Raw genomic sequence first — 13,131 nt, forward strand, 5'->3', positions numbered from 1 at the left:
GCCCGAGGGCCTGGGGTCAGTAGGGGGCCCCATGAGATGCCCCTGGTACCTTTTTCATAGGCTTTTTTGAGATTGGGCAAGGACACGGGGGCCCCATGATCCCCTATTGCCCGGGGGCCCCATGAGTTGTCAGTCCGCCCCTGCATACAGTCGATATAAAAAAGTCTACACACCCCTTTTAAAATGTCAGGTTTCTGCGATGTAAAAAAATGAAACAGATAAGTAATTTCAGAACTTTTTCCACCTTTAATATGACCTATAAACTGTACAACTCAATTGAAAAACAAACTGAAATATTTTAGGGGGGGGGAGTAAACATAAAAAAACTAAAATAATGTGGTTGCATAAGTGTGCACACCCTCCTATAACTGGGGATGTAGCTGTGTTCAGAATGAAGCAATCACATTCAAAATCATGTTAAATAGGAGTCAGTACACCCCTGCCAGCATTTAAAGTGCCTCTGATTAACCCCAAATAAAGTTCCGCTGTTCTAGTAGGTCTTTCCTGACATTTTCTTAGTCGCGTTCTACAGCAAAAGCAGGAAGAAGCAGCACAAGAAGCCAATCAGAAGTGCTGCTTCTCCTTTCACATTCGCTTCCAGTCACGGGCTGGGTCAATGATGGTCTGGTTTAACCGCTTGCCTGCCGGGCACTTTCACCCTGTTCCTGCCCAGGCCAATTTTCAGCTTACAGCGCTGTCGCACTTTGACTATTGCGCGGTCATGCAACACTGCACCCAAACCAAATTTTTTATCATTTTTTGAGACATATACAGCTTTCTTTTGGTGGTATTTAATCACCACTGGGGTTTTTTAAATTAAACAAATGCAAAAAAAGTTTGGGGAACAAAAAAAGTTTTTCTTAGTTTCTGTTATAAAGTTTTATAAATAAGTAATTTTTCTCCTTCATTAATGTGCGCTAATGAGGCTGCACTGATAGGCGGCACTGATGAGGGAGCACTGATGAGTACTAATATACTGCACTGATGAGGAGGCACTGATGAGGGAGCACTGATAGGCAGCACTGATTGGCAGTGATGGGTACTAATATACTGCACTGATGAGGAGGCACTGATAGGCGGCACTGATGGGTATTGACAGGCATCACTGATGAGCACTGAGAGGCATCACTGATGTGGTTGCACTGATAATCAGGGCACTGATTATCAGTGTAGATGTCTCCTCTGAGGATTGCCACTTATTGGCTCTTCTCAGGCGCTGTCAGCTATCATCAGCTGTGATTGGACACAAATGATCATATGGTAAAGAGCCCACATCATCAGACAGAGAGCTGTTTTTATTTCAAGCCGAGACCGGCACCGACAATGCCGATGCGTACGGCTCAGCAGCGGTTGCCTCATACAACTTGACGTCACTCTGCCCCTCTCTAGTAAAGTTTGTGAATTTAGTGCAATATAAAGGCAAAAATTGTCATTCAGAATATAAGAATTTCTTAGAATATTATTTTTGTTTTATTAATAAAACATAAAAAATGCAAATAATGTGCAGATTTTTCTGCGGACCACCAACATTTTTTCACGGACCACCTGTGGTCCATGGACCATCGGTTGGCAATTGCTACCATTTGCCCTCCAGATGATTTACCCCCCTTCCTGACCAGGCCATTTTTTGCGTTCTGGAGCTGCGTTACTTTAATTGACAATTGTACAGTCATGCAACGCTGCACCCAAATGAAATTTACATCCTTTTTTTCCCACAAATTGAGCCTTCTTTTGGTGGTACTTGGTCGCCTGTTCATTTTTTTTTTTTTTTTGCACTGTAAGCAAAAAAAGACCGACAATTTTGAGAAATAAAATAATATTTTGGACTTTTTGCTATTAAACATGTCCAATAAAAAAAGTAAAAAAATCAAATTTCGTCATAAATTTAGGCCAAAATGTATTTTGCTCTATGTCTTTGCTGAAAACAAATCCCAATACCTGTAAATTAATTGGTTTACGTGAAAGTTATAGCGTTTACAAATGGTGGTATATATAATGGGATATTTTTTTTCTACTAGTAATGGCATCGATCAGTGACTTTTAGCGGGACTGTGGCAGACATTCTGACACTGGGGGGAATTAACATGGTGTCACTGACATCCCCAGTGACACCAATACAGTGATCAGTGCAAAAAAAGCACTGACACTGCACTAGTGGCACTGGGCAGGAAGGGGTTAACATGAGGGGTGATCAAAGGGTTAACTCTGTGCTGTGTGTGTTTTATTCGGGGGGGGGGTGTTCTCCACTGTAAGCACACTGATCAGAATGGCTGTGTTGTGCACAGAGCAGTGTGCTCGAGCTGGCAGGGAGGAAGATTGTTCGTAAACAAAACAATCTTCCTCCCTGTCAGAGATGCTCGGTAATCACCAGGCACTGGTGGGTAATCACCAGCCAGGACTCGGTGATTGACATCCATGGCCGCAAATGGCAGCACGAGTAGGGAGCACGCACGCCCCATACCAGGAAAACCAAAATCACATATATATATATATATACGTGATTGTTCACACAGGTGCCGCCCTTTAGAAGTATATCTGCTACAGGGTGGTCCTTAAGTGGTTAAAACATAAATGAGCTAAGATATTCTGATTTTAGTTTTCACTCTTGCACTGCATACTTTTGTCCAGCAGATGGCAGACTTTTACTTTAGTTTTGCTCTCATACAAATGAAAGGCTTTCTAAAAGGCAGATATGTTTTTTTGCATACAATATTTATTATATGGGGCAGAAAAGCATGCATTTATATGTGAATTAGTAGGTCTGAGTTTCCACAGGCACTCTGCAATCTTGTGAATGTGTCAAGTTATTTTCATACAGCTACTAAAATTGCTTATACAGTTGCTGCTCCTCCTAATGTAGCCATTTGTATCCAGTTGATAAAAGGCTAAAAAAAAAAAATTCAGAGAGGCACTTGGCAATTTTGTATAACTAATCACCATTGTTCCAAGTGTCAATACAATTCAATTTCGTAAGCCACAATGACCCTGATGAGGCTGCACTTGCCAGAAAAAAATGCAAAAAAAAAAAAGATTCCATCCAAAATCAGTCCAAGAAAACTTTGTTTATCAGACAATTTATTACAGCATCCAATGCGTTTCAGGGGTCCAAACAATTACCCTTCATCAGAGCTTAGAAATTAAAGAGTAACTCCACTTTTTGTTTAGTAAAAAAAATATATGTGGGTGATTAATATATGTCGCAAGGATTTTGGGTCCTTTCACACGGGGCAGATCCACTTGCTCAGCGGGGGATCTCAGGGCAGAGGAAGGGGGTCACTGCTGGCAGGGCAGAGGAAGGGGGTCACTGCTGGCAGGGCAAAGGACAAGGGGTCACTGCTGGCAGGGCAGAGGATAAGGGTCACTGCTGGCAGGGCAGAGTACGGGGGTCACTCCTGTTAGGGCAGAGGACGGGGGTCACTGCTGTCAGGGCAGAGGACGGGGGTCACTGCTGTCAGGGCAGAGGACGGGGGTCACTGCTGTCAGGGCAGAGGACGGGGGTCACTGCTGTCAGGGCAGAGGACGGGGGTCACTGCTGTCAGGGCAGAGGACGGGGGTCACTGCTGTCAGGGCAGAAGACGGGGGTCACTGCTGTCAGTGCAAAGAACAGGGGGTTACTGCTGGCAGTGCAAAGGACAGGGGGTCACTGCTGGCAAGGCAGTGGACAGGGGTCACCGCTGGCAGGGCGGAGGATAGGGGTCACCGCTGGCAAGGTGGAGGACAGGGGTCACCGCTGGCAGGGTGGAGGGCAGGGGTCATCGCTGGCTGGGCAGAGGACAGGGGTCACTGCTGTCAGGGTACTCACCAGAGCTCCTTCTCTCATCCTTGCACTGCACACAGCCTGGGCACAGGCAGAGGAGCTCCTCCTCCAGGGCAGGGCAGTCGAGTGGTACAGACAACCTTCTCCACCCCACCGGGCCCCCTGCTGACCAGATAATCGATTTAGCTGGGCAGTACATTTACAAAGCTGCAAGGAGAGGGCAGCCATCTGCAATATGGTTCAGCGGTCAGGTAGAGTGTACGGGTTGGTTGGCTTTGGGGAGGAACAATTAAAATTTGGGGGGGCACAACTGTAATGAACAATCTCTTACAAGCAGTGTATATCAAAACGATATATATATATATATATATATATATATATACAGTGGGGATCGAAAGTTTGGGCACCCCAGCTAAAAATTTGTATTAATGTGCATAAAGAAGCCAAGAAAAGATGGAAAAATCTCCAAAAGGCTTCAAATTACAGATTAGACATTCTTTTAATATGTCAACAAAAGTTAGATTTTATTTCCATCATTTACACTTTCAAAATAACAGAAAACCAAAAATTGGCGTCTGCAAAAGTTTGGGCACCCTGCAGAGTTTATAGCATGCACTGCCCCCTTTGCAAAGCTGAGACCTGCCAGTGTCATGGATTGTTCTCAATCATTGTCTGGGAAGACCAGGTGATGTCAATCTCAAAGGTTTTAAATGCCCAGACTCATCTGACCTTGCCCCAACAATCAGCACCATGGGTTCTTCTAAGCAGTTGTCTAGAAAACTGAAACTGAAAATAGTTGACGCTCACAAAGCTGGAGAAGGCTATAAGAAGATAGCAAAGCGTTTTCAGATGTCAATATCCTCTGTTTGGAATGTAATTAAGAAATGGCAGTCATCAGGAACGGTGGAAGTTAAAGAAGGATCTGGAAGACCAAGAAAAATATCAGACAGAACAGCTCGCAGGATTGTGAGAAAAACAATTCAAAACCCACATTTGACTGCACGATCCCTCCAGAAAGATCTGGCAGACACTGGAGTTGTGGTACACTATTCCACTATAAACAGATACTTGTACAAATATGGTCTTCATGGAAGAGTCATCAGAAGAAAACCTCTTCTACGTCCTCACCACAAAAATCATTGTTTGAACTTTGCAAATGAACATATAGACAAGCCTGATGCATTTTGGAAACAAGTTCTGTGGACCGATGAGGTTAAAATTGAACTTTTTGGCCGGAATGAGCAATGGTACGTTTGGAGAAGAAGGAGCACAGAATTGAATGAAAAGAACCTCTGTCCAACTGTTAAGCATGGGGTTGGATCAATCATGCTTTGGGGTTGTGTTGCAGCCAGTGGCACAGGGAACATCTCACGAGTAGAAGGAAAAATGGCTTCAATAAAATTTCAGTAAATTTTGGATGGTAACTTGATGCCATCTGTGAAAAAGCTGAAGTTAAAGAGAGGTTGGCTTCTACAAATGGATAATGATCCTAAACACACCTCGAAATCCACGGGGAATTACATCAAGAGGCGTAAACTGAAGGTTTTGCCATGGCCTTCACAATCTCCTGACCTCAACATAATTGAAAATCTATGGATAGACCTTAAAAGAGCAGTGCGTGACAGACAGCCCAGAAATCTCAAAGAACTGAAAGACTTTTGTAAGGAAGAATGGGCAAAGATACCTCAAACAAGAATTGAAAGACTCTTGGCTGGCTACAAAAAGCGTTTACAAGCTGTGATACTTGCCAAAGGGGGCAGTACAAGATATTAACTCTGCAGGGTGCCCAAACTTTTGCAGACGCCATTTTTTTGTTTTCTGTTATTTTGAAAGTGTAAATGATGGAAAGAAAATCTAACTTTTGTTGACATATTATAAGAATGTCTAATCTGTAATTTGATGCCTTTTGGAGATTTTTCCATCTTTCCTTGGCTTCTTTATGCACATTAATACAAATTTTTAGCTGGGGTGCCCAAACTTTCGATCCCCACTGTATATATATATATATATATAGAGAGAGAGAGAGGCGCTTCCTACAACACGTAATAATAAAACGAAACAATGTGTAAACATATATCACTATAAAATAGTGACTATGAAAAAAGTCTCTACATAGTGATTTCTTCAGCTTGAATACATTTCATAATTCATCTTCATGTGATTAAATCCTCCACCAAAACAAGCAAAAAGTACAAGAAAATGTCTGCTAGCCACTATATATACTCCTAGAGCGTGGTGGCATCCAATCATATCCCCCTGAGGAAGCCACATGACCCTGTGGCGCAACGCGTAGGGGAGGGGCTTGATGACGTCACAACGCTCTCGATAGACCGATCCACCCAGTGTCATTGTAGATGAGTGGAACTTATCATTGTTTACCTGTATATGAACATTGCTGGATATTTCTGAACATTACATCTGGTGCGATTTAGCGATGTGAGTGGCCATTTTATATGTTTTAATAAAACAGAGTTTTTAAAGGATAAAGCACTATTGTGTTTTATATTTTGCACCATGTATGCTGCGTGGAGGAGGAGAGATTAAGGAGAGTGGTGATCTATGAAGGAAGATTCCATTGCCAGGATACATCGGTTATTGTATGTCCACTTCAAGGGACAAATGCAGGTTTTTTTACCTAACTTTATGTATGGGCAAAAACGCCAGGTGAGGTCACATCTGATAGGATTTAATTACATGAAGATATGAAACATGAAATGTATTCAAGTTGAAGCAGTGGCATCCCTAGGCAGGTGCGGGGGGGTGCGCACCACACCGAGTGACACCTACCGCACGGGGTGACACTGGACCCGCTCCACGAAAAGGTAAATTCTAAAGAAAGCTGATGATCCCCACAGGATGGATCCGACCTGCGGATTGAGCATAATGGATCAGAGTCCGATCCATTATGCTCCCCAATCTACAGATCCGATCCATCCTGCGGGGATCGTCGGCTTGCTTTACAACTTACCTTTTCGTGGAGCGGGTCCAGTGTCACCCCGTATAAGTTGCATGCCGACGAGCCCCGCAGGATGGATCGGATCTGCGGATTGGGGATAATGGATCGGACTCTGATCCATTATCCTCCCCAATCCGCAGATCCAATCCATCCTGAGGGGATCGTCGGCTTGCTTTACAACTTACCTTTTCGTGGAGCGGGCCAGGTGTCACCCCGTATAGGTTACATGCCGACGATCCCTGCAGGATGGATGGGATCTGCGGATTGGGGATAATGGATTGGACTCTGATCCATTATCCTCCCCAATCCGCAGATCCAATCCATCCTGAGGGGATCGTCGGCTTGCTTTACAACTTACCTTTTCGTGGAACGGGCCAGGTGTCACCCCGTATAGGTTACATGCCGACGATCCCTGCAGGATGGATGGGATCTGCGGATTGGGGATAATGGATCGGACTCTGATCCATTATCCTCCCCAATCTGCAGATCCGATCCATCCTGCAGGGATCGTTGGCTTGCTTTACAACTTACCTTTTCGTGGAGCGGGTCTGGTGTCACCCTGTATAGGTTACATGCCGACAATCCCTGCAGAATGGATCGGATCTGTGGATTGGGGATGATAATGGATCTGACTCCAATCCATTATGCTCAATCCGCAGATCCAATCCATCCTGTGGGGATCGTCAGAGGGGGTGTCACCAAGTGTTATCGCACCGGGTGACACCAACCATAGGGATGCCCCTGAGTTTAAGAAATCACTATTTAGAGACTTTTCTTGTTTAATGATTTATATTCACCATTTTAAATTGATGTATAGTCACACTATTTTTTTGGTTTTATTACTATGTGTTTTAGGAAGCGCGGCACTGTATGTTTGTAATTCCAATTTAAGTTTTTATTTGAAAAAATAGAACTGTAGGTTTTCATTCACATATCAGTTTGTACATTAACATGTCACAAATATTTCCAGATTTGATCAGTTTTTGTGACTTTGGATGACTCATAATAGGGATATGGTGTGCAAAAAACGTGAATCATTCCCTGCGACTTCCTCTCTCCATTTTCTTGTACCAAAGATTTTATTAAGCATGTTGAAAGAAACATACAAACCATGACAAATGGTAATCCTCTCTCCATTTTGATACTTGGTCACTCGCTCATTCTGTGCCAACAAAACTCGTTTTAAAGTAGTATTAAACCCAAAAGCAAACATTTATTTAGTTGCCGCTTACCAATTCTTAGATGTGGCGCTGTATTCATTTTCTCTTTCAGGCTTTCGTTTTCACTTTTTTCCATCTCATCTGGTGATGCAGCCAGTAGGTCTGTTGTTTTTCAAAAGAGGAAACTCCCCAGCAGAATGTATCAGTTACAGAGATGGGACAAACCATTTAACTCAGTTACTTGTAAGCAGTGGTGCTTACAACGATCAGCTTTTATTTATGTGAAACTTTTATTCCACCTTAGATTGTATGCCCCTTTGAGGACCAAGGGACGTAGTTGTCCCATGTTTTTAATTGAGTGTATCATCTGATTAAGAACTTAAAACTTTTTTTTTTTTTTTTTGGTTTGAGTCAAAATATTAGTTCTTATCCACAAACAACAAATGGATGGAGCTTTTTGCCAATTATTTCATGAAATGGCTTAGTTACAGCAACTGAAGTGTACGAACTTTAAAAACAAAAAATTGATTCTTTTGGTGTTCCGTAATCTTATGGTCCTCAAGGGGTTAGGGACGGATGGGAATGGACGCTATATAAGTACCTGATATAAATAAATTCCAAAAGGGGAAAAAAAACTGTTAGCTGTAACGGATTATAAAGTAATTTTTTGTAGAAAAAAAAAAAACTTCAGTAAAACAAAGCAAAGAAATTCAAAATAATCTCAAGTCCCTAAAATCCCCATAACATCAGAATCTCTCCTTATGCAGGCCATAGACGGATCAACAACCGTCCGTTTTTAAAAAAAAAAAAAGAACGTAAATTCAGTCATGCGATCGGCCGACCTTACCACCAACGGTAAACAAATCGGCCGATTTTCGTCCCGTCTACAGCCGGCATTTAACCCCATAATTACTTCTGTCCCTTGCAGAGAGCTCTGCTATTATATTTTACATGAAAGTCTTGCGGTTGCATCCATTTGTATCCATTTGTATCCATTTCGGATACAGATGTTTTTTTTTCGCATACAAATGGATACATTTGTTGCAACCGCAAGACTTTTCATATAAAATATAATAGCGGACTGGAATTCTTCTTCTTCTTCTTTTTGCAGGTCACGGCTCATGCGCAGATTTTTTATCGGTAAAACGATTGGTCATTTGCCCATCATTGCCGGGAAAATCGGGCGATCGTCAAATGTCTATGGCCAGCATTACATCCTAGTCTCCATCAGAGTTTTCACTTACAGAAGAGTCCCCATCAGAGTGTCCTTCAAAGTCCCCCCCCTTACATCATAGTCCCCATCAGAGTCTCCACTTACACCCAAGTCTCCATCAGAGTTTCTAATTACATCTTAGTCCCCATCAGAGTCCCCCCCCCTTACACCCTAGTCCCCATCAGAGTCCCCCTGCCCCTTACATAAAAGTCCCCTTTACATCAGAATCCCCCCCTTACATCCTAGTCCCCATCAGAGTCACCACTTGCAATAGAGTTCCCATCAGAGTCCCCCTTACATCCTAGTCCCCATCCGAGTCCCCTTTACACCCTAGTCTCCATCAGAGTTCCCCTTACATAAGAGTCCCCTTTACATCAAACTCCCCCCACCCCTTACATCCTAGTCCCCATCAGAGTCCCCCTTACACCCTAGTCTCCATCAGAGTTCCCCTTACACCCTAGTCTCCATCAGAGTTCCCCTTACATCCTAGTCCCCATCAGAGTCCCCCTTACACCCTAGTCTCCATCAGAGTTCCCCTTACACCCTAGTCTCCATCAGAGTTCCCCTTACATAAGAGTCCCCTTTACATCAAAGTCCCCCCACCCCTTGCATCCTAATCCCCAATAGAGTTTCCAACTGATCACCCCCGTACATAAAAGTCCCCTTTACATCAGAATCCCCCATTGCATCCTAGTTCCCATTGGAGTCACCGCTTACATTGAGTCCCCATTTACATCAGAGTCTCCCCTTACACCCTAGTCTCCATCAGAGTTCCCCCTTACATAAGAGTCCCCTTTACATCAAAGTTCCTCCACCCCTTACATCCTAATCCCCATCAGAGTTCCCACCTGATCCCCCCCCCTTACATAAAAGTCCCCTTTACATCAGAATCCCCCCTTGCATCCTAGTCCCCATCAGAGTCACCACTTACATCCGAGTCCCCATCAGAGTCTCCACTTACATCAGAGTCCCCCCTTACACCTTAGTCTCCATCAGAGTTCCCCCTTACATAAAAGTCCCCTTTACATCAACGTCCCCCCACCCCTTACATCCTAATCCCCATCAGAGTTCCCACCTGATCCCCCCCCTTACATAAAAGTCCCCTTTACATCAGAATCCCCCCCCTTGCATCCTAGTCCTCATCAGAGTCACCACTTACATCTGAGTCCCCACTTACAATCGAGTCCCCATCAGAGTCCCCCCCTTACATCCTAGTCCCCATCATTATAAAGTAATAGCTGGAGTTTGGCTGCAATTTGTTAGTGTATTTAAATCTGCTAGTGCATGAATTGCTCCCCTCCCCCCAAGCTGGCAATGTTGCTGTCCAAAGGTGCCTCCTGTGCTCCTTCATCCAGAGTGGGGGCGCTCTAATACAGGAGGTGTTTTACTGGCCAGATCATCAGGTGAAAACAGAGGGGGAAAAAAGCCTAAAAATGTCAAACGAATGCAGCCACCACATCTAAGGATTGGTAAGCTACGATAGAATTTTTGGTTTGGGGTTTAATACCGCTTTAATCTGATGAGGAAGAGTCTACGACTTTTTGTCACCTGTCTGCTTACCTTATGCATGAACCTTTCCTGGTGGGTCCTCCTGCTTCTGCTCCAGTCCGGCCATTCTTCCAGTGCCAAAGCGGCCGAGTTATTTGACCTACACAGCCGTTGCGTGGACGGTACCACCTTGGTTCCATCATTCGAAGAATTAAACACCAAGACTGGTTTTCCGCCTAGGTCCCGCGTGGTTCTCCCTCTCTTAGGGGACATGTTCCGATTCATGCCGGCCAGTGGTGAGATGGTGCTTAGTAATGAGTCTTCCCCATAGAGTCACCTTAACCTACAGGAGAAAAGAAGGCCATCCCAACATCTCCCTGATGCTTCAAGTCCAACTTCCACCCAAGTTCACGGTGCAAGTGTGACGGGTTCAGCATGGGTGCTCCTATAGAAAGCGTAGGAGATCAGGAATGAATTATTAACAAGACCCTTGGCTTGGGACGGATCAGCCTTTCAGGGTGACAAATACTCAATAATTCAGACAAGCGCTAGCAATGCGGATTTGTATTCATTATAAAACCTGTCAACGGGGCGACAGGCAGTTAGCGGGGTCTAGAATGTCAATGTACTAAGAGGAAAAAAGAAAACCTGGGAGCTCCAGGCCAGGAAGGTCATCTGTAGTGAAGGACGGGGAGATTGTTGTATGCAAAAACAAAAAACTGAAAAATATTCGAGACCGGCGGGCGATTGGTTGGATCACCTGCTGATTTCGTATCCTCCCTAGCGGTCTGATTATGTCAGTATTTCTGTGCTCAAAGCGGTACATTTTTTTGCATGGAAATACAGTTGTGTTCAAAATAATAGCAGTCAGACATCACTAACCGGATCAATCACTGTTTTTGGTGGAAATGATATTTCTACATGGCAAATAATTTCCTAGCAGGTGTAGTAGAGTCATAGAAATCCAACAGACCCAACAGTCATGACATGCATGCTGCTGATTCTGTGTCATTGGATCACTCATTGAAAGTGGCGTGTTCAATATAATAGCCGTGTGGAGTTCTATTAGTGAGGTCATTCATTCTTTGAAAAACAGGTGGCAATTATTGCCCTTATTTAAGGAAGGAAGGCAGCAAATGTTGTACATGATGGTTACAGTGCATTTCTCTCTGAAATTCTGAGGAAAATGGGTCGTTCCAGACATTGTTCAGAAGAACAGCGTACCTTGATTAAAAAGTTGATTGGAGAGGGGAAAAAAGAAGTGCAGAAAACGATCGGCTGCTCAGCTAAAATGATGGCAAATGCTTTAAAATGGCAACCAAAACCTGAAAGACGTGGAAGAAAGCAAAAAACTACCATTGGAATGGATAGAAGAATAGCCAAAATGGCGCGGACTCAGCCAACAATCAGCTCCAGGAAGATGAAAGAAGGTGTAAAGTTCCCTGTGAGGACTGTTACAATTAGAAGACGCCTATGTGAAGCCAAGCTATCTGCAAGAAGCCCCCGCAAAGTCCCACTGTTGGAAAAAAGACGTGTGCTGAAGAGGTTACAATCTGCCAAAGAGCACATTGACTGGCCTAAAGAGAAATGGCGCAACATTTTGTGGACTGATGAAAGTAAGATTGTTCTTTTTGGGTCTAGTGGCCGGAGACAGTTTGTCAGACGACCCCCAAACACTGAATTCAAGCCACAGTACACTGTGAGGACAGTGAAGCATGGTGGTGCAAGCATCATGATATGGGGATGTTTCTCATACTACGGTGTTGGGCCTATTTATCGCATACCAGGGATCATGGATCAGTTTGAATACATCAGAATACTTGAAGAGGTCATGCTGCCTTATGCTGAAGAGGAAATGCCCTTGAAATGGGTGTTCCAACAAGACAACGACCCCAAACACACCAGTAAACGTGCAACATCTTGGTTCCAGACCAACAAGATTGACGTTATGGAGTGGCCAGCCCAATCCCCGGATCTTAATCCAATAGAATCTTGTGGGGTGACATCAAAAATGCAGTTTCTGAGGCAAAACCAAGAAATAGAGAAGAACTGTGGAATGTCGTCCAATCATCCTGGACTGGAATACCTGATCACAGGGGCCAGAAATTGGGGGACTCCATGCAACACAGATGTACAGCAGTTCTCAGAAACAGTGCGACTACAACCAAATATTCATGAAGTCATTCAAAGGAAAGCAAAATCTTCAAACATTTCTCAGTTTATATAGTGAATGTTTGAGTTTGTAAAGAAGAATACAAACACTGCGATTTTTTTGAACCGTCTAATATTCACTTTTCTTCAATTTTTTTAGAGGAACAACACAAATTTGATGTATTTTTCTTCATGTTTTGATTTGGAATAGAATGTGTCGTGTTCCCAATGCATTTGTGTGGATGGAAATAAAAGCTATTGGAAGGATTTTGAGCTTTATTCACTTTTTTCAACACACTGCTATTATTTTGAATCCCAGCTGTATATACACACATTCACACATACATACACAGATAGATAGACATACATCTATCTATCTATCTATCTATAAAAAAAATTAAATATA

The 13,131-nt window shown here is 43.5% G+C and overlaps 1 protein-coding gene across 1 annotated transcript in view; it reads right to left on the bottom strand.

Annotated features, from left to right (window-relative positions):
• LOC149442032 (uncharacterized) overlaps positions 1 to 10,954 on the bottom strand; it is a 13,797-nt gene extending 2,843 nt beyond the window's left edge. The window contains exon 1 of the mRNA XM_089656613.1: positions 10,647 to 10,954. Within this exon, the coding sequence (XP_089512739.1) occupies positions 10,647 to 10,859 (213 nt within the window). The 5' untranslated portion in view covers positions 10,860 to 10,954. The remainder of the gene's footprint in view (positions 1 to 10,646) is intronic.
• Between the last annotated feature and the right edge of the window lie 2,177 nt (positions 10,955 to 13,131).

This window comes from Staurois parvus, unplaced genomic scaffold (genome assembly GCF_062004578.1).
Source record: "Staurois parvus isolate SC_StPar_1 unplaced genomic scaffold, SC_StPar_1.0 ptg000920l, whole genome shotgun sequence".
Classification (NCBI taxonomy): Eukaryota; Metazoa; Chordata; class Amphibia; order Anura; family Ranidae; genus Staurois; species Staurois parvus.